The sequence below is a fragment of the Elgaria multicarinata genome, chromosome 4 (assembly GCF_023053635.1).
Source record: "Elgaria multicarinata webbii isolate HBS135686 ecotype San Diego chromosome 4, rElgMul1.1.pri, whole genome shotgun sequence".
NCBI lineage: Eukaryota > Metazoa > Chordata > Lepidosauria > Squamata > Anguidae > Elgaria > Elgaria multicarinata.
The window spans coordinates 15079890-15102224 of record NC_086174.1 but is presented as its reverse complement, the minus strand read 5'-3'; the positions used below and the strand labels follow the sequence as shown (position 1 = coordinate 15102224).

The following is a 22335-nucleotide window of genomic DNA, read 5'->3' as shown; positions in this document are numbered from 1 at the left end:
ATTAGAATCATGGATATAAAAACATCTATGGGATGCATGTCCCTTGATCCAGCATTTGCTTATGGTCGCAAGAGCTTTGATGCGCACAGAGACCTTCAACGCTCAATAGGATGTGAGAAGAGCCACACTGGATTAGACTAAAGGCCTATCCAGAGTCAGAAGCAGGTAGAGTAGAACCATGTTGACCCTTTGTGTGAACCGCTCAGAGAGCTTTGACTATTGGGCAGTATAAAAATGTAATAAATAAATAAATAAATAAATAAATAAATAAATAAACCTAACTGTACCATTTCAGCCCACGGGGCTTGTTGACTTCATTGTGGCAAGGGCTTCACATTGCTAGCCATTGCTGTAGCCAGGGTTATAAGGTAATAAAAGAATCAGGGCCTTCTCTCATCAAGAACCACTTGCTCCCTGAGAAACACACATGAAGCTTTCCAGCTTGGGGGGTGGGGGCCGGGAATTGGCTGTTTCACACATGCAAAAGAATAAGAGTGAAGTAGCTACTCCATCAAAGTCAACAAGGAAACCTTTCTAGGTGGGCAGGCATCATGTGTATTTTGGGATCCTTGTGTTATCCACATGACGTTGCTAGATCAGGGTGCTGGAATGCAAAAAAATAAAAATAAACAGATAGAATATCAACAAGCCCAAACAAAGCTCCTCGGATCCTTTTCATTAAAAGAGCAATCATTCATACTGGATCCAGCATGGAATTATTGTAATTTCCTTTGCTACAATTTCAGCTTGAAGAAGCAACGTTGCATAAATAAAGGACCGTTCTTCCCACACGAATACAAAGGGAAATGATGTCATCGGAGCAGAACCACTTGTACCACAATAGCAAAGGATCTCAGTGCTTACTTCTATACTTTTCAGGAGTTTACAGCTAAGCTCAGAAATATTTGGGTTGGATTGTAACTTCTTGTGATGGGTTTTTAGCCAGAAAATATTTCCTTCTTCAATTAAGTCAGAATCATTTTTTTCAGCTGTTCACATAGAGAGCAACTTCTCTCTCTCTCTCTCTCTCTCTCTCTCATACACCACACACACACACACACACACACACCAAAATAAAAAATAGAAAAATTGGCTCCAGGTCATATACTGTAGAAATGGCAAAGGGGGAATGCTTTGCCTGCAGTAAATTTAAAATGAAGGGCTCATATTTCAAATGGACTGGGGCAAAATTGCAGTATGCATACTCATGCTAAATTATGATGGATAACAGGACCTTGCAAAAAGGAAAAATCTGGGGCCTGTCTCATATCTGTATGCCCCCCCCCCGCTTTACCAACATCCTTCTGCTAACATTCTCACCTGCACCAATGGTTAATGTATTTTTAAACAAATTATTTCAACTGATAGCATGTTCATGTCAAGGTTTTTCACAAACACCATTTAAACTAGAAAATTATTAAAACACAAGACTGGAGAGGGCTTGCCTTAGATATCACATTGCAACGTATTTTGCATCTTTTCTCTTCCACGTTGAAACATGCCAGCTTTCATTCCATAGCTCAGTACTCGAAGGGAGACGTTGCATCAGAAAGTTTTACACCTTCCCTGGCCCTTTAAAATGGGATTGGGGTGAATAAACTAGTGTTTAAAATTCAAAAATAAAATTCACTCATAAACCTACTCACGAGTTTCATTTCAATATCTCAGCCTTCAAGGGAGATATCTCATTACCACATGCTTTAATTTCTCATCCCTTGAAAATGAGTATGGAAGTGATCTTGAACCGTAGACCTGGTTTGTACAACACCACATTCCGTTGGTTAAACAACCCATGGGCTGTCATGCTGGAGTAGAAGAGAGTGGGCACTCTGCCTACAGCATTCCTGTCACTTCCACTATTAATCAATAACGGCTCCTTCATAGGTTGCTTAGCATACTGTGTGAACCTAACTGTTGCATTTATTTATTTATTTATTTATTTATTTATTTATTTATTTATTACATTTTTATACCGCCCAATAGCTGAAGCTCTCTGGGCGGTTCACATTGTTTAGAGATTGAACAACCTAGCAGTGGACCCAATAGCAACCCATGGTTAACTGCTGGGTTATTTACCCCTAAACAACCCAGTGGTCTGGGTTTGTACAACAGGCCTCTTCCAATTCAACTATTCTGTGAAGCATCCTTTGAATACAGTACACCTTGAAACAGAGACCTGCCCTTTAACAGTCCTTTAGAGAGGACTGTCCTCTCTAAAGTAGGACACATAGCCACCCTAGCAGGGACAATACGGGCCAAGCTCCAGATTGCAGATTACCTTCAGGAGTGTGATTACTGCCTTTATTTCCACATTTGCTCCCATAGAGCATGGGGGTAATAGCCACATTCAGATACCACAACAACCCATGTGTTCGAACTCTGGGTTGTCTCTCCCCAAACAACCCGACCAATCACCCTGTGGGAGCGATGGGTCGGTGACCCCAGCATGCTTACTCACTCCTGCTTTGTTCACAGGTACTCAGGTTTTGTTTGTTTTTTAAACCCTGAGTTGTTGTGATGTCCAGGCATGGTCATTACGTATACATGGTACCTCGCATTCAGGTGGTTGTGGCTGATTGTGAAGTTGCATTACCTAGGAGTGACTATCACCAGCATGGATTGTAGGAATGCAATTTGTCATCTGAGCAAAAAAGGTATACATGTGAGATAGCATGGAATTAGTAACGGAGCATGTTGCAGCCATGCTGTAAACTGAGATGAAAACATTATTATCAACATTTATTTGAATGGGAGGTGAACTCCTGGATGTTTTAGCCACAGACTCTTGCTCGTCGTAAGTCATCCACAGATTACTCTGTGACTGGGTACACACTACACCCTAATCTACCATGGGTTATTGTGTTATCTAAAAACAGCACATTTTCCACAAGGCAGGGTTAACATGTTGTCTGAATGCGGCACATTGTTTCTACGGTGGCTTGTTAACCATGTAGTGTGGTTTATTTTTCTCAAACAAGCCACCTTGAGAACCGATGGCTTGTTGGATTGTTCAGAGTGGTTAACAAGCCATGCTGCATGGTTAATGAGCTGCCCTATGGAAAACGTGCTGCGCAGCGTTCAGACAACACAATAACCCACCCTGTAGAAAAAGCAACTGTGTTCAGACAACATGATAACCCATCCTATGGAAACATGCTGCATGTAATTCCTGGTTGCCTTTGGCAACAAGGCAAGTTGTTAAACACAAGGCTGTTATTATGCTGTTGGGCACATGGCCCTGATCTGCTCCTCTCCCAAACTAACCCCCTCAGAAGGTGGAGGGGTTGCCTTCAAAGATGCAGGAGATGGGAATATGTAGAGTCACCTAGGCTGGGTGAGTTTTGAGTGCTGCAAATCTGAAGGAACAGTGTCCAAATGCCAGTCACAGTGACAGCTGGTTGTCATTTAATGATTGCTGCGCTAAGTGATGACTTGCACATGTGAATGAATCATCACAGTTCAATCAGCGTAAACAGAACTTCCAGATCACCTCAAACGCCGCCTCAGTAGAGTTGCTTTATGCATTTAGCCGCAAAGTATTATAGAGATGAAGGGGTCAATCGATGTATGTGTATGTTTCAATTGCACCATATTGCCTACCCATGGACTAAAATAATAAAACTTAAAACATAAACATTACTAAAACACTTAAAGTAATTAAGGGAATGATCCTATGGCCTAGACAGCATCGTGGGGTGGGTGAGGGATAAGATAGTTCAAGTTCCCAGGAACGAGGTCAGAGACAGCACTCTGACCTCAGAGCTGAGACTCAGAACTTCGACTCCCCTGGCCTGCCCAATCACAGTCAGCATGGAAAGAACCGCACCAGCTGCTTCTTTAAGATCTGGAATGAGACCTCAGAGAGGGAGGAAAGGGGGCATTTTGGTGGGTGGGGGAGTGGAGTGGAGAGGCCAGGATACGAGTTATCTTATGGCCCCTCCAGCCTCCTTCCCTTGCCCTCTGAGACACTTTCACTACACGAGCAGAAATCCCCGAATAGTGAAAATGCAGGATGGGAGGATGGGGTGGTGAAGTTGGTCTCAGTCACTCCTCCTGCCCTGCATAGGATGACCATAAGCCTCTGAGTTTGGAAGCTTATGATCATCGCAGTATGATTGCCTCCGAACAACACTATGAGCAAATGAAGAAGTCTTAGCCTGGTGTTGAAAACATAGCAATATGGGTGCTAGGCAAGCCTTTCTCGGAAGAGCATGCCAGAGTTGGGTGGAGGGAACCACTGAAAATGCCACTCACCAATCCTCTGAATGAAGGAGAACCTGGAGAAGGGCATCAAACACGGCCTCATCCAATGGTGTCATCTGATCTGGTCTAGAAGTTATCCCTGCCCCAGCAGTGTTTATGTGGCCTGATTCGGCTCCCATGATGTAGCATCCACTGGCACTCATCAGTGCAGGCTCCAGGTTCTTGAGCGACCTTGGGTCTTGGGGAGATGATGTAGCTAGACCCACTGACATTATCCGGCCTGGGTGGGTCAATACGGGCCCACACCCCAACATGTTTTGCATCTGTGCTGTATCCCACTACACCACATTGCTTCACCCACAAATCAAACTTCGGGATGGTGGTGCTGGGATTTAGCAGTCAACACTAGTGCCTTGGGGGCTGACTCTTCAGAATCCAATATAAACTTCTCCTGTTAACCTTCAAAGCTTTTCACGGTCTAGCTCTTTCCTATCTCTCCTCTCTCATCTCACACTATTGCCCCGCTCGTGCTCTTCGCTCCTCTGATGCCATGTTTCTCGCCTGCCCAAGGGCCTCTACTTCCCTTGCTCGGCTCCGTCCATTTTCTTCTGCTGCCCCTTACGCCTGGAACGCTCTTCCAGAACATTTGAGAACTACAAGTTCAATCGCAGCTTTTAAAGCTCAACTAAAAACTTTTCTTTTTCCTAAAGCTTTTAAAACTTGATGTTGTGCAGACTTTATACTGTTAGTTTTACCCTACCCTGTGCCTGCTTACCCTACCCTGTGCCTGTTTGCATTCTCTTCCCCTCCTTATTGTTTTACTAGGATTTTATTAGATTGTAAGCCTATGCGTCAGAGTCTTGCTATTTACTGTTTTACTCTGTACAGCACCATGTACATTGATGGTGCTATATAAATAAATTAATAATAATAATAATAATAATAATAATAATAATAATAATAATAATAATCCCCGCAGTTTTGCTGGTGTGAGGTGGTGGCGAATAATCCCCACTGGGGGAAGCAGCACGGGCTTTCTGGTGGCCATTAGGCTCGCTGGGCCCACCCCTCCCATAGCTTCCAATGGGAAGTGGCCTTCTGCCCGGGAACATCCCTAGAGCAGTGCCAGAATGAGGACGGATGGCAGAAGAGCCGCACTGACCTTGCTCAGACAGGAAACTTCAGGGCAAGTCCCCGACTTTTCTGCTGTGGATGTTCAGCTCTTTGCCCCGGGGTGGCTCCAAATCGGCGGCTGCATCATACAAACAACACGGTGCAAGTTCAGATCCACCCCGGGGCTCCCAGAGTGTATACACACTCTTGAAGTGTGCCACTTAGTGTGCGTAGCTGCTAAAATAAGCACTTCTGATTTAACAGCAGATTGCATTCAATGAGCGCCAGCTCTGTGTTTTAGCAGGCCCTTGGGCAAGAAGACACGCTCCATGCCACCACCACCCCAGTCAATCTAGCTTCTCACTGCCTTTCACTAGCTGCTATTGCTCCTCCTCCTCTTTGTCATCATTGCTACCACCTGCTTGCTTGACAGATACAGAGTCAGTGAGCAAGTAGGCCCTGGCATCTGTTGCTCATCCCGGAGCTGGTTACAGGGAACATACAACTCCCCTGTTAAAACAGCTCCACTGGCTTCCAGTCTGTTTCTGGGCACAATTCAAAGTGCTGGTTATGACCTATAAAGCCCTATATGGCTCTGGTCCAGGTTATTTGAAAGACCGACCATATTCTCCCTTATGAGCCTGGCCGTGCTTTGAGATCTTCTGGAGAAGCCCTTCTTTCAGTCCCACCATCTTCACAGGCGCGCTTGGTGGGAACATGGGAGAGGGCCTTCTCGGTGGCTGCTCCGGTGCTTTGGAACTCTCTTCCCGGGGAAGCTAGGCTGGCTCCCTCCTTGATGGGCTTTCGGAAGCAGGCTAAAACTTGCTTGTTCCAGCAGGCCTTTGGAGAATAATCTGGTCCTCCATCTATGTTAATGACTTATAATTTTGTCGTGTATTTTAAATATATATGTACATTTCTTTTCCTAGGTTTTACAATGTATGTTTTAAACTTTGTAAGGCTGCCTTGAGGCCCAGTATCAGGCAAAACGCAGGATACAACTAATAATAATAATAATAATAATAATAATAATAATAATAATAATAATAATAATAATAATAGGGGCAGAGCAAGAGGCAGGACAACAAGCAGCTTGAAAGGGTGAAGAGGAGGAGCAACTCCAGGGGACTTTTGTCAGTGGGCGCCTGCTAGGAGCTCACCTTGTAGGTCAGGGCTGGCGAAGCTCTTTCAGCCTGAGGGCCAAAGTCAGTTTTGGAGAATCTCTCAGTGGGACACATTCCATTGTTGGGCAGGGCTGAAGGCGAGAGCCAATGGCCAACGGAGCAGGGCCAATATACCTGCATATTTGAGCTTAAAGCTCTTAGGGCAGCCTTCCTCAACCTGGGGCACTCCAGATGTGTTGGACTACAACTCCCAGAATGCCCCAGCCAGCTGGCTGGGGCATTCTGGGAGGTGCAGTCCAACACATCTGGAGCGCTCCAGGTTGAGGAAGGCTGTCTTAGGGCCAGTGATCAAGCCTTAGCAGCAACATTTCAACCTTTTAGAAAGGAGAAAAAGCGGGAAGACCACCAAACGATCAGCCGTTGGGAGAAAGGAGTGGGCCTGTAAGCGTGTGCAGCACATTTTATTAGGGTACGTACCCAGGGTGGGGAAAGCGCTACCTTGCATTAAGAGGGCCTTTAAGGCCCTGATTGGAGCCCTGATTAAGGCCCTCTCCCCAGTGCTCCAATCGGGGCCTTAAAGGCAGCTGCCAGTAGCATGGTTGGGGGGAAATATGCACTTTCCGGAGGCTCCAGAGACATTAGGGTGTGCCTGGGCACACCCGGCACATCTCGGACGTATATCTATGTGTGGATCTAGGGGAAAGGGAAGCTCAGAGAGTCACATTGGGACACCAGGCACACCATTCTTGGTCCGCGGTTCTGAGGTTCTATGCCTGCATTAATGCACAGCAAGAAAGCATTCTGTTTCTGTACATCCCGGGGGCAGTTTTTTTGTTTGCGTTTTTAATAGAATCGTGTAAAATTAACGAGGGTCTTTTCCTCCGAGTGAAATCACTTCTCTCCTGATTGCAATTATAACTTCTTATTGCAAAATACTTATTAGCGTATTCTGTAATGGGGAATTCACTAATCAGAAGTGTCTCTTGTCATTTACATGTACAAACGGGCTGGAGAGACGTTCTTCTATAGACATTGCTAAAATTACAAAGGCTTTTCTGTGGGAAATTGCTTCTTCCTTAGGGCTACGCTCCTGCAAAGTTATAAGCACATAATTTCCGCTGCAAACTGCAGGCAGGAGAACTTGGCTGCTTATGACTGAAGGCATGATTACAACCTAAGTCTTTTTCTTGACAAATGCTATTTGATGTATTTAATTTAAATGGTAAATCACACGGTGCAACGTTCAATTTGAGATTGGGCAAAGGAGCGTGGGATGTAGAAAGGATAGGAATAAGGGTGAAATATGCCCTTTTCCTGCCTTAAATTGTTTTGTGTTTCTGAGTCTATGAGCAACCTGATTTATTGACCTTCAGTAAAATGTATGTTTTACTGAATTCTCGTGCAAAGAAAAGCAGTCTAACTATAGAACATTATTATTATTTTAGGGGAGGGGCTGAAGGTCAGTGGGAAAGCACAAGCTTTCTGAGTTCCACCCCCATCATTTCCAGGTAGGACAAAGAAAGAATCCTGCCAGATATCTTGGGGGATGTCTATACAGCTTCTTTACCCTGACCTAAACTTGCTGATTCACATTTCAGGACACATGACGCAGCCGCCCATTTGCTGCAGCACCGGGTTTTAACCAGAAAATGCGCAGTTTCGTAGTTGCGATTTACCACGGCTTTTGGATCAACCTTCGAGTTTGCACCGCATTATTGTTATGTGTCGTTGGGGGAGTTAAATTGAATGTTGAAATGTGGGCGTGGCTTTCAGGGCAGTGCAAAGTCATTGGCCGATTTCCCACCTATCGCGTCCTCCTCTGGCTGCCTCGTTCCTTCCCGCTGTTTTCATTTTTAATTATGTGAATCTGTGGAGCCCCACAGATAGAGCATATAAAATTAAAACAAAGAGGGGGGGAACGAGCAGCCAGAGGGAGGGGACGTGTTCAGTCCTCCTCTCGCATCCTCCTCTGCTGCCTCGTTCCTTTCCCCCCCCCACCGTTTTTTTTCTTATATGAATCTGCAGAGCTCCGCAGAAAAACCATTAGGGTTCTGTAGCTTTGTATGTGCGCATGTGCGCATTAATAACTGCACTACCAAAAAAAAAAGGTTCATGCTCACCGGAGCAACTTTGCTCTGCAAGAGCTCTCTCTCTCTCTGACTGCATATTCTGAGCAGTAAATTCAGGAGATATATCGCTGTTGCTGCTACAGTGTGACACTCTTCGCCTAGATTCAAATCTATGAAAAATCGGATTTATATTCAATGAGGAGCAATCCCGTTGTTGTATAGATGGGGGCTTGGAGAGCTGCTGCCAGTCAGTGTTGACAATACTGGGCTAGATGGACCAATGGTCTGACTCAGTATATGGCAGCTTCATATATGAATGAAAACTGTGCAAAACATCTCCTTTGCCACGGGCAAGCATTGCAATCTATATCATGAGTTCTTCCATATTTAATCTTGCTGCTGCTTCTTTTAATCGACTTCTTTTAATCGACTTCTCCATCCATTTTTGGGATGGAAAAAACATTGGCCAATGTATTGCTTGGCTCCCTCTCAACAGAGGTGACATGATAACAGTTTTCAAATACTGAAAGGCTGTCATTGCAGAAGAAGTTCTCTGTTGCTCTAGAAGGTAGTGCTAGAACTGATGGGTGGAAATTGCAGGGAAGCAGATTTTGGCTAAACGTTAGGAGACACTTCCTAAAAGGAGGAATGTGCGAATCAGCAAAACTTGAGCTGGCCAAAGTTCTCTGAATTTAATCTAATAGCTCGTTTTCATCTTGACTCAGTATCAGATTGCTATTTTTGTCTTCCTTTTGCCTGAAAATCCATGCCTGTTTCCGTGCGTAGTCTTCCAAATGAACGCATCGATTTTGCACATCTTTGAGACGTGTGTACAAGTTCTCCTGTTGATTAAAGCCTATTTGTGTGCATTTTTCAAATGTGTACATTTTTCACGTGTATTTTTGAAATGTAGGTATGCTGTAGAATTCTTTGTTTTTTTGTCCGCAAATCGCACTGCAAGTTTGGAAATGTACAGACTTCTGCTGCAGATTGTGTCTGAGTCCATGTTCAGTCTGGAAGGTGTGAACTAGACAATTCCTGATCAAAAAAAGGGAACTGATCAATAATGAAGCAGTCTACCTCGGGAGGTGGTGGGCTCTCTTTCACTGGAGGTATTTTAAGCAGGGGTCTGGAAACAAAGCCCTATGAAGAGAGACTGAAAGAATAATAGAATCATAGAATAGCAGAGTTGGAAGGGGCCTACAAGGCCATCGAGTCCAACCCCCTGCTCAATGCAGGAATCCACCCTAAAGCATTCGTGACAGATGGTTGTCCAGAACTGGGCATGTTTAACCTGGAGAAGAGAAGATTGAGGGGAGACATGACATACACCAAGGATGCTGTAGTTGCATCCTCCCTTTCAGATTCTCCATTGAGTGGGGGGTTGGAGTAGATGTTCTCCAGGGTCCCTTGCAACTCAACAAATCTAGGGTTTGGAGCTAGTTTTATAACATAGAGTGAGGCCAGTGGAGGTTGGTGGCTCCAATGTTAGTGGGGTGGTGAATCTGCTCCAGGTTTTAGTCAGAACCTGCCAGAACTTTAAAGAAGCTATCCAAGGTGATGGAAACCTGGAGTAGATTCACCACCCCACTAACATTGGAGCCACCAACCTCCACTGGCCTCACCCTATGTGAGTTACTGGTTCCTCTCTATTTGATCCTGGTTAGGCCTCGTCTAGAGTATTGCGTCCAGTTCTGGGCTCCACAATTCAAGAAGGATGCAGACAAACTGGAGCGTGTTCAGAGGAGGGCAACCAGGATGATCAGGGGTCTAGAAACAAAGCCCTATGAAGAGAGACTGAAAGAACTGGGCATGTTTAGCCTGGAGAAGAGAAGATGGAGGGGAGACATGATAGCACTCTTCAAATACTTAAAAGGTTGTCACACAGAGGAGGGCCAGGATCTCTTCTCGATCCTCCCAGAATGCAGGACATGGAATAACGGGCTCAAGTTACAGGAAGTCAGATTCCGGCTGGACATCAGGAAAAACTTCCTCACTATTAGAGCAGTACGACAATGGAACTAGTTACCTAGGGAGGTTGTGGGCGCTCCCACACTAGAGGCATTCAAGAGGCAGCTGGACAACCATCTGTCAGGGATGCTTTAGGGTGGATTCCTGCACTAAGCAGGGGGTTGGACTCGATGGCCTTATAGGCTCCTTCCAACTCTACTATTCTATGATTCTATGATTCCAAAACTAGCTCCACTGGGTGAGGCTATGAAATCCTACAATTATAGAGTTGCAAGGAACCCTGAAGAACATCTACTCCAATCCCCCACTCCACTGCCCCTCACCCTATGTTTCAAGACTAGCCCCGCCCTGGGTTTTGCTCCTTCTCTAGAATTTGTGACAAGATATCGGGAACTGGCTTTTCAATCTATCGATGGTTTCATAATGTTGTGATCGATTCTTTGTGCTTTAAAAATGCAGCATGCACACCCAGAGTCACCTGGTGCTTTGGTTACAGCTTAGAAATGTCCATGAATAAATAATATCCTATCATGGACATTGCATCATGCATCATGAATTGCACTGTAGAAAACAAAAGCAAAAAAAACAACCCACCACTTACGATCCATTAAATAAAAACACAACTCAGCTTAGCCACAGGGAACTGGGAACCGATGAAAGATAATAGCCTTGGAATATGCAGTGTTGCTTGCATGTGGCACAGGCTTAAATACACCCCCTTCCTATTCCTGACAATGCTAATCAATCATTTTTGCAATGCCATAGAACTGTTTTGCATTATTATTTTTCACTAGCATGCCATGGCACTGAATTTTCTGAGTTTCAGATCTTTTCTCTCTTTTGTGAAGGGCTCGGGAGAGGAATATATCATAATTTTATGAGCACCCCCATTCTCTGAGCGGCGAGAGGTTTCAGGGCCTTCTTTTGGGAGGAAGTCACTGGAGGCTTATTGGTGTTTTGTAATATTTTATCTACAAATACATAGGTTGAGCATAGGTTGAGCATATGTTGAGCATAGGTTGAGCATATCAGACACTCCAACCAGCACAGCCAAAATTCACAGCTCCCAGATCTCCTAGGGAGACAGCCAACATTCCAACATGCTTCCAGATCCCAAAATCGAACTCTCTCTTCTAAGGCAGGATCTACACTGCTGCTTTAAAACAGTAGTGACAACTGTCAGGGCCCAGGACACACTCCATATACAGTTTTCAAACCAGTTTTCATATCCTGCTTGGTGTAGATCTGGCCTAAGAATGCCTCACACTGCAGTCTTCTTCTTTTCACACAGATCGCTTGTTTTCATCTTTTTTTAACGACGGGGTTGGGGGAGATGTCCCCTTTTCAGACATTTGCTAGAGATTCAGAAGACCAGCTATTGAGAACACTTAAGCTGTATTTCCTTAACATGGCAACTTATTGCTAGACTATTTAGCTAGCAATGGAATATGCCAGGCTAAGCTGGGACAACCAGTTTGACCATGTTAGCATTCTCTTGTCCGGACCATAATCTTACAACCATACTTAGCATTGGAAGGAACTTGGAGGTCATTTCCTCAACCCCCCTGCGCACAATACTATACAAACAGCCCTTGTCTCTGTCTGTCTCTTGTCACACTCCAGATTCACACGTTAGTGTGCCTAGGAACAACTCCCCCCGCTCTGACCCTACTAGCTGCTAGAGGAAGCATAGTTCTTGACCTGCCCAGAACATGACATCTCTCTCCCCCTCTCTCTCTCTTTCCCTCCCCCCTCTCTCAGTTCCATTAATTGGTGGAGGGCAGGATCTAGTAGGATTAGTCACAGAATATGTGCCAAAATTGTATATCACCTTGGACAGGGCAGGAGGAAATGGACATCCCCAATCTTTCACTGGCTGGGTTCAGACAACATGATAAACAACATTAAAGGGTTGAGTATGGGTTGAGCGTGGGTTATTGTTGAATCATGGGTTGTTGCTTGAAACATGGATTATCATGTCTGAACCCAGCCACACTAACAAACCACGGTGAAACAACCCACAGTTCACAACTCAACAACAAAGGTTGGGTTACTTAGGGTGACTGGATTCAGACAACACAATAACCCATGGTTCAATGACAACCCATACTCAACTGATCTTTTGTAAACTGCCTAGAGAGCTTCGGCTATGGGGGTGGTATAGAAATGTAAAACAACAATAATAGCAACAACACTCAACCTTTGTGTGTGGGTTATCATGTTGTTTGAACCCTTTCTCTCTCTCTCTTCACTCCCTCCCTTGTTTTCCACTTCAGGGGCACATTTAAGAGATCTACTAGTTATTTTACTACAACTCAAGGTCCCTCCACCTACTAGAGCCAGCTGCAAGATAGTGGCTTGGGGTTGAACAAGAGAAAAAACAGTGGCTCATGGGACAGAGCCAGTTACCCACTGCAGCCATTAGCCGTGCTGGCTGGAATTATGGGAGTTGCAGTCCAACATATCTGGACAACATCTGGTTGGGGAAGGCTGGCCTGCATGAATCCCATGAGTCATGCACAGGGATGATCAGGGGTTTAAACAGCCCAATTTAAGGTGGGGGCAGCCTTCTTGTTGTTTACAATAAACAATGGGGAGTTAGAATCCCTTTGTCCATCTCCTGCAAATCATCTGGTGATCTACTGGTAGATCCCTCTGTACCTTTTGCCCACCCCTGAGTTAGAGAGATAGTGGCCCTGTTCAGAAGCCACCTTAAACCCCAGTGGTTAAGGCTTTATTGTTAACACAAAAAAACCCTTAACCACCGGGGTTTAAGGTGTCTTCTGAATAGGACTGCTGTATCCACTTTAACTTTATAGCTTCTGGTTTTCAACCAATGTTGTTTTATGGGTTTTTCTTGAGCCTTTGCAAACAAGAGACATGAGAACCTCAACACCAGCCTGCCAGTTTGTAGCCAAATGGGTGAATTTGGTTTCCATGGCAGCAGAGGAGGCAGAATATGACTGTGAGAGCATTGGCAGATGGATGCCTTCCGCTTCAGCAGGCAAGGCTCCCTCAGTCTAAAGAGTGAAGTTGTCGACAAACGTAGTTCTTAGCATGGGCTTCCCTGTGAAGTGCAAAGCTATTAGAGCTCTTCTCTGGAGCCTTAGGCAAGTCCAAGGTGTCAAGGGCCACCAGGTGGGGGAAGGCAAGTAGCCTGAATAGGAATTGAGCAACCAACCCCTCCATTCTTGGTCGTAACAAGGCTGTAGCCAAATTGCGACAGATCTGATTGTCTTCAGCATCCCTTAGAAGGTATCCATGGCTTGCGTGTTAAAAAACCACACACCCAAGCTTCATAAAATTTATTGTGAATGTGACAAAGCTTATTTGAACTGTGAATAGTTGTCAGGATCGGCCCAGAATCATAACCCGATGAGAGGTCCTCAGAGCAGGAGAATTCAACTGCCAGATCCAACGTAGAGACCAGCATTTTGGAGGCACCCAATCTAAATCCCTTCCCCTCTCATGTTTATGCTTGCTCTCAGCAAAGAGGGGAAATATGTTGGGAGATCCATGCATGAATCTCTCATATCACAACTACTTTAGTCCTGAGCTCTTGGAACTGTACTTGGGCATGGTGACAAATAGCTGTTTGCCCATGTGGATTAGCAAAACTCTGTTCAAGAATCATTCCCCTTTCTCTTCCTAAGTATGTAGTTAGGAACACAGAAAAGCTCCCTTGGTCCATCTAGCCCAGTAAGGTCAACACTAACTGGCAGTGGCTCCCCAGGGTTTCACCCTGAATTGCTGGAAATGCTGGCATTCGAACCTGGGACCTTCTGCAGGCAATCCAAGTGCTCTATCCACTGAGCTATAGCTACAGTTGGTGAATGATGAGTGCAAAGTTGCTTTTTTATGCAGCATGATTGAGAGCTCTTTATCAGAGCACCAATCCGCAAGACAGAAAATGCAAATAGGATTACTCTGGGGTAAATAGGTTGCAAATTGCCTACTCATAGGTGCCAGGAATCCAAGCAGTAGAAGCAAAGAAAGAGAATCATAGAATCATAGAATCATAGAATAGCAGAGTTGGAAGGGGCCTACAAGGCCATCGAGTCCAACCCCCTGCTCAATGCAGGAATCCACCCTAAAGCATCCCCGACAGATGCTTGTCCAGCTGCCTATTGAAGGCCTCTAGTGTGGGAGAGCCCACCACCTCCCTAGGTAACTGATTCCATTGTCACACTGCTCTAACAGTCAGGAAGTTTTTCCTGATGTCCAGCTGGAATCTGGCTTCCTTTAACTTGAGTCTGTTATTCCATGGAAAGCATTACTTTTCATTGAAATATTGAATCATCATGTATACCCAAAGGCATTCCATTAAGATTGGGCACAATTCTAGCATTTCCTAACCTTTTAGTCCCTGTTGTTGAAGCAGTAAAGCAGCAGTTTCTGCAGCTGAAACTCTCCCCACGGCCTGAGTTCGATCCCAGTAGAAGCTGGTTTCAGGCAGCCGGCTCGGGTCGACTCAGCCTTCCATCCTCCCAAGGTCGGTAAAATGAGTACCCAGTTAGCTGGGGGAAAGGTAATAATGGCCGGGGAAGGCAACGGCAAACCACGCCGCTATAAGGCCTGCCAAGAAAACTCCAAGAGTCCCTCCAAGAGTCAGTAATGACTCAGTGCTTGCACGAGAGGTTCCTTTCCTTTTTCCTTATTCTTATTATTATTTACAATATTTATATACTGCTCCCTGTTCAAAATTTCATAATGGTGTACAAGATAAAATAAAATAAAAACCAAATAAAACATTTCAGAACATAATATTTTTTTACCCTGTTTTGTTTATTTCAATGGACAATAAGACACAATATAAAATGTATACAGGGTTGCAATCCAAGCCTATTAAAATCACTGGTAGGTTTTTGCCATTGATTTCCATTGGCTGCAAATTGCAGCCTATTACCAAGCGGCATTATGATGAAGTCACTGAGCCCAGCATCATCTGCTCTCCAGGGACTCGGGCAGATTGCAGCCTTGCAGTCTTAAACCACATCAGCCTGCCCTTCTCACTGGCCCACCTATGAGAACAGTTAGATGGATGACTACATGAGAGAGGGCCTATTCTGCAGGGGGCCCATACCTAGGGTGACCATATGGAAGGGAGGACAGCGCTCCTGTATCTTTAACAGTTGCATAGAAAAGGGAATTTCAGCAGGTGTCATTTGTATGCATGTCGCACCTGGTGAAATTTCCACTTCATCACAACAGTTAAAGCTGCAGGAGCTATACTGCAGCTAAACTGTGACCAGATTTAAAAGAGGGCAGGGCACCTGCAGCTTTAACTGCTGTGATGAAGATGAAATTTCACCAGATTTCCCATATATACAAATGACACCTGTTGAAATTCCCTTTTCAATTCAACTGTTAAAGATACAGGAACCCTGTCCTCCTTTTCATATGGTCACCCTACCCATACCTCTGGAATAAGTTGCCATCAAGAGTCCATCGGGTCCCATCATTGCAGGCTTTTAAGAAGGCCCTGAAAACTTCCTAGTTTACTCTGATTTATGTTTTATCAGACTTATAGCTGCAATGTTGTTGTAGGTTACTGTCATGCTGATGTTTGTTGCTTTGGGAGGCATTTTTGTTATCTTTTTATTACCGCAGGATGGTAAACTCTACATCTGTTAAGTGTAGGGTGCTCCCAGATTGGGCTTTTATTTTGCAATCACCCTGTCTGGATGGTTGTGTGCTATCTCCAGTATCAGAGGCAGTAAGCCTAAATGCACCAGTTTCTGGGGAACATGGGTGGGAGGGTGCTGTTGCACCATGTCCTGCTTTGTTGGCCGATGGCTGGTTGGCTACTGTGCTGGACTAGATGGACCCTTGGTCTGATCCAGCAGGGCTCTTCTTATGTTCTTATGGAATTTTACATGGGTTGTCTTCCATTTTGTAACCCTCCCATTTCTTCCCCCCCCCCAAAAAAAATATTTTAAGGAAGGAAAGATGGAATAGTTGTGTTAGCATCCTGCATCCAGATTCTGGTTTCTAAGAGACCCAGGCAGGGCCAGCCCTGCCATTAGGCAGAATGAAGCAGTTGCCTCAGGCACCAGATGCTGGGAGGCGACAGGAAGGTGTTGGAGAAGAGACCTGTGTGCCAGGCAGCTCTGCACCACTAAGTTAGCTCGCTGCTTTCAGGAGCAGTGGAAGATGAAAATCGCCAGCTACGCCCTTTCCTAGAGTTAGAAGACCTAAAGACAGTAGTGCACGCACTGGTAACTTCGAGGCTCAACTTCTGCAATGCGCTGTACATAGGGCTACCTTTGTACCTAGTTCGGAAACTTCAACTAGTTCAAAATATGACAGCCAGGTTGGTCACTGGCACACCTCGGGGTGACCATATTACACCAACATTAAAATCACTCCACTGGCTGCCAATCAGTTTCAGGGCAAAGTACAAAGTGTTGGTTATTACCTTTAAAGCCCTACATGGTTTGGGTCCAGGTTACCTGCGGGATCGCCTTCTCCCATAAAATCCACCCCACACACTCAGGTCCTCTGGGAAGAATTTACTTTAGTCAGCCAAAACCAGGCTGACAACTGTTACCCCGAGGACCTTTTCTTCTGCTACTCTCAGACTGTGGAATGGCCTGCTGGGAGAGATTCACCAACTTAATATTCTTTCTGATTTTAAGGCAGCTATAAAGACTAGTCTCTTCTGGCAGGCCTACCCAGATGAATTTTACGATATCCGAGTATTATATTGTATGGGTTTTATATGTTTTTAATCAGTTTTATACATTTGATTTATATGGAATTTTTGTATTAAATGTTGCTCCCTGTCTCGATCCAGAAGGAGAGGTGGGTAAGAAATAAAATTATTATTATTATTATTATTTCTTTATTTACGGTCAACAGACCAATATAAAACAAGAAGATACACCATTATATAAAACAATACAGAGTAGGGATAAAAAAGAAGGAGTGTTACAAAATCACTAAAGATACTAGATTGTTATTTGTTGGTTTCTGAAAAGGGAACAGAATTGGGTTATTGGGGCCTAGCATAGTGAAAAAGGGAGGGATATATAGATAATAAAATTGCTAATCTGTGGATTTAAGCACAATCAACATCCATAAGCGATCTGGTGCGGATGGCCAAATTCAGGAATTTGGCCACCTGCTCAGTGGTAGATTTACTGGAGCCCTGAAGTAGACTAATCAGGAGTGACTCAGGGGATTGTCCAGGGAGACGTTGCATAATAGGACATAATAGGTCTTTTCTTGCCTGTTGGTAAAAATTGCAATGGAAGAGCACATGCAGAATGGATTCCACCTCGATGTTATTACATGGGCAGTATCTGTTTTTGGATGGAATTTTCTTATATCTGCCCTCCAGCAACTTGGAGGGGAGGACGTTAAATCTTGCTAGGGTGAATGCTTTTCTGTATTTGGGAATGGTTAACCAACCCAGGTATGGCATTCCATCTTTGCAAGAAGGGACTAGGAGACCCAATGATTGGGGGGAACATGGTCCCCAGGCAGTTCCCCGGAGCTCTTGGTGGTCTATATCCAGTAGTCTCTGTTTGGTGATCTGTTTAGCGCTGTCCAAGTCCAGAGATAGCAGGAAAAAAGGGGATAGCCCTATTGAGGTTACTTTTTGCACCACTGCCCTAGACCAGTGAGATTCGGAGGGTTCTAACAGGACTTTGGTAACCAAGGAGTTGGGAGTGAGCGTTAGGTGACAGCAGAGCCAGTAATGTATGGTGAATATCCAAGCTTGGCATTTAAGTGTTTTATTGTTATTATTATCGCTGAAAATAGATTAATCTACTCGTCCGGCTAGCTTTTGTAAATGGAATGGAAGGGGGCACCATTTTGTGCTTCACCTCAGGCAGCAAAATGTCTTGGGTCGGCCCCAGTCCCTGGACCTCTGAGCACAACAGGCATAAGACTGAGTGGCTTGCTTTGCAAAACTGCCTCGCTTTGCTTCGACTAACGTAGACAGGGGCCCTTTAAACATACAAAGTATCACAGCAGAATGGATATTATGCGGCTATAATATTGCAACACTCACCTGCCCTTACTTTCTCCATGCAGGAAGAACTGGCTGGCCAATGTTGGAAGTCCTAGCGCACGCATCGAACGGGCCAATTTTTCTAATGAGAAGGAGATTCCAAAACTTGACTTCGCTGGGTTCATCACAAGATATTAACTGGAAAGAGCAACAGCAAGCGTAGCATCATCACACTGCTGCTGTTGCATAATAATATCCACACTTTGCTGAAGTGCTATGATTGCACTTTTGGGAAGCTTTCTGCATGCGAGGAAAATGTATCGATTCTCTCATTTGCATTCAGTAGTCATTGTGTGTTGGATTAGTGGGCTGGGGGCGGGGGATAGACCACCTTTGCAGGTGCAGGACCCCTCCCCAAATTAAGGCCATCTCTACAGATTGCAAAAAGCAAATAGGAACCGATCGCAGGGCAAATGCAAATGTGAGCAAAGCAAAGTGGATGTGACTTTAAATTATATTTTTATGTCTAGCGTTTTTCCCCCCTTTTGAATAATAGCTATTAGAAGAGGAGATTTAGTTGCAATGAAAGCATCTCTCTCAGAGTTATTATTAGCTTGCGGAAGCAGTTTTCATTGAGAACACGGCACAGAGAGAACGGTTTGCTGCCCCCTCCCTGCACGCCATAGTCTCAGTCCTGATTGGGCCATCCATGGCCGTTAATTAGAAGTGAGTTGGGCGGAGCAAGGGGGGGGAACCTAGACACATTAAATACAATCATGCATTGAATGTCCCGTCCAGCTTGATCCACTGTCCAACACATAATTAAGTAGGCATGGTGTATTAATTTCAATAGGAATTCCATGCACATGGCTGTATCTGGTTGTGGCCTTGGGGATTATCCCTTTCTTAGTAGGCATGTTAATGTGTTTATTTATACAGCAATCAAATGCATATTTATTTGGAAGGAAGTTCCATTGCATCGAACGGCGCTTACTAGCAGGGCAATGTGTATAGGATTTCAGCTTTACTGATCTTTCTCAGCAATACTACACCTTACGTCTTAAAGCTCACACGTGACCACATAAAATATCAGTCTGATTCCTTTAGGGCACAATCCTATGCATGTTTAAACTGGGGAAAAAAGTCCTACACTACCCAGGTGGGAATTGTAGACCTTTTTCTGTCTAAACATGCATAGGATTGTGTCCTTAAACACTTAACCTTGGGCATCAAAAGCTAGCCCCAAACAGAAGGGCCTTGCAGTAGTTCTACTCAGGTTTGCAAAGCCAGTTTCTGGGGCTGTTCACACAGTGCATTAACCCACACTCAGTGGTTGAGTGTGGGTTGTTTTGAACCTTGGGTTGTTTGTTGAACCATGGGTTAGCGTGTTGTCTGAACTCAGCCAGGATGGCTTAACCATAATGGCTTGTTAACCATGCAGTGTAGCTTGCTAACCACCGCAAACAACCCAACAACAAACCTTGAGTTCTCAAAGAGGCTTGTTTGAGAATATAAGCCACAGCGACTGGTTTCACAAACACACTAACCCACACTCAGTGCAGGTTGTGGTTGAACTGTGGGCTAGCATGTTGTCTGAACCCAGGACATTTTCCACAGGGTGGCTTATAATAAAACCATGCAGCGTGGCTTATTTTTCTTGAACAAGCCACCTTGGGAACACATGGTTTGTTGTCCTGGGTTCACACAACACACTAACCCACAATTCAACAGACAGCCCATGGTTCAACAACAACCCACACTCAACCACTGAGTGTGGTTTAGCATGTTGCGTGAACCCAGCCAGTGTTTAATTTTATATTGTAAACTTCTTAGGGCATTAACGTTTTGGAGCACTGAGCTTGCTTTGGAAGTGCCTTTAATGAATTCAATCTACATGTACCTTTCCAGGGTCAAAATTAGGGTAGTCCCCTATGAAACCACCAAGAAACCTGGAACAGATTTATACTTTCAAAATATTAACGAGGCACTAAATGAACAAATAAACATTTTAAAAAATGAAGTGTTTGAGTATTTTATATAGAAAAACGAGGTATACAGATGTTGAAATAAATAAGCAAACATTTTAAAAAATAAGAATGTGAGGATGGCCAAAATTCTAGTTGAGACAGCATTTGATTCATGTTATGTTCATCTGTTGTTCAAATTACAAAAGTGGAATTAAGACAAATTAAACCCATGGCTGAAGGCAACACTGTGAATTAAATGATGTACATCTTCACCCTAGGATACTATTTATATTGGTAGCATTGTATCAAAAGCAAAGAACCATCATTAACGTCTTCAGCAGCGAGGAGATTTCACAGCTGTAGGATGGACACCAAACACTCCGCTCTCCGTAGCCTTATGGTCTGAATTGGGGACATTATGAATGAACTGATCAGAAATGGGCCTGACACACTGATAGAACTGTATAATTCCAAGACCATTTTGGAGTATTGGATTTCATGAGTCGTGTGACACCTTAGAGTGTAACAAATGTATTGTGGCAAAAGCTTATGTAAGCAGGTGTCAACGTGAGAGGCATGCAGTAGCAGGGTGAATTCATTGTTTTAGCTATAACAGTATCTGAACAAAACACATGTTTACCCTGTTGTGGCTGCGCAGCGGAGCTGCATTGTTTATATGATGCAGCTGCCAACTCACATCCACATTGGGCTTTTAACCACGAAACTGTCCATTTACTGTGACTTTTCCCTTTGCTCCAAGGCCACGTTGTTTCTTCATGTGTCAGTGGTGGCCTCAGTTTGGGTTATGCAAGTGGGCGGATCAGGTAAGCACAGGAAAGCAGAGTAGGGTGTATGGGGCATGCTTGACAAGCCAAATGGCTGCTACCGCTATGTTTTTTCTGTCTGGACAGCACACACGCCCTCTCAACATCTAACTTCATCTTTTCCGCCTTGCAGCAACAATGCTGTGTCTATACAGTGTTGTATAGACACCCCCAGGGTTGGATTCAGATTGGCAGAAGTCAACTTCCCCACCCTCTCTTTCCCACAGCAGCCCTTCCCCTCCCCCGCCCGCCCAGTGAAAACATTACACAGTGTGTTAGAAGGCTCTGCTGAATGGGGTGAGCTGCAGTGTGGGGACAGGGAGGATCCCCAAAAACCAGGCAGAGGGAGAAGCCCTTCCTCTCGTGGAAGGTCCTTTCTTCTCACAGATCCTGGATCCAACCCATGATCAGCAGACTGTTGAAACATCTGGTGGTGGATGATACCTCTTTAGGCTGCAGGTGGGAGCTCAAATGTTTGAATGCATTTCCTAAAGGAAAAAATGCACTGTACGGTCAAAACTATTGTGTCAGGGAGAAGGCTGGGTTATCACTCACGTTCTAAGGGCTCCATCACACGTAATTTTTTCCCTGTTTCGCCTCCGCGATTTTTTACCTCCAATGCTTTGCTTGTTTGCTCTTCTCCACTCCACCCCACCCCTTCTCCCTCTGGTTCATCAGTTGCTCCTTCCCCCTTTAACAAGACACGTCCTGTCAGATGAGTCCTTCAACCAGACCGCCTTTCTGTCTGGCAAAATTGGAACGACCCTTTAATCTGGCTCTTTCGGGGCATCGAGGGAGTACAATCCTGTCTCTGCAGAGAATTGGGCATTGTACGATTCCAAAAAACACTTTCGAGCCTGGGATGCGAGGTTTGGGTTTTATATTGAGGATTAGAGCCGGCTGCTGGGAGAGATCGCTGATGCAATCCATTCATGCCAACAGCCAGGCTCCTGTCACAGCACACGTCTCCAACAAAGGAAAATGTACTTAGGGAAAATAATTCAGACTTTAGGCCTTCTAGGAAAAAATGGAAAAGGCTGGGGAAAAGGTGGGGTGCCAGCAGGACAGGCACAGCCTCATGTGAGTATTGTGCTGCAAACCCGC

The 22335-nt window shown here is 44.7% G+C and overlaps 1 protein-coding gene across 1 annotated transcript in view; it reads left to right on the top strand.

Moving 5' to 3' along the window:
- The window catches only part of ACYP2 (acylphosphatase 2), a 63470-nt gene extending 43010 nt beyond the window's left edge, over positions 1–20460 (top strand). The window contains exon 4 of the mRNA XM_063123825.1: positions 18524–20460. Within this exon, the coding sequence (XP_062979895.1) occupies positions 18524–18638 (115 nt within the window). The 3' untranslated portion in view covers positions 18639–20460. The remainder of the gene's footprint in view (positions 1–18523) is intronic.
- The last annotated feature ends 1875 nt before the right edge of the window (positions 20461–22335 follow it).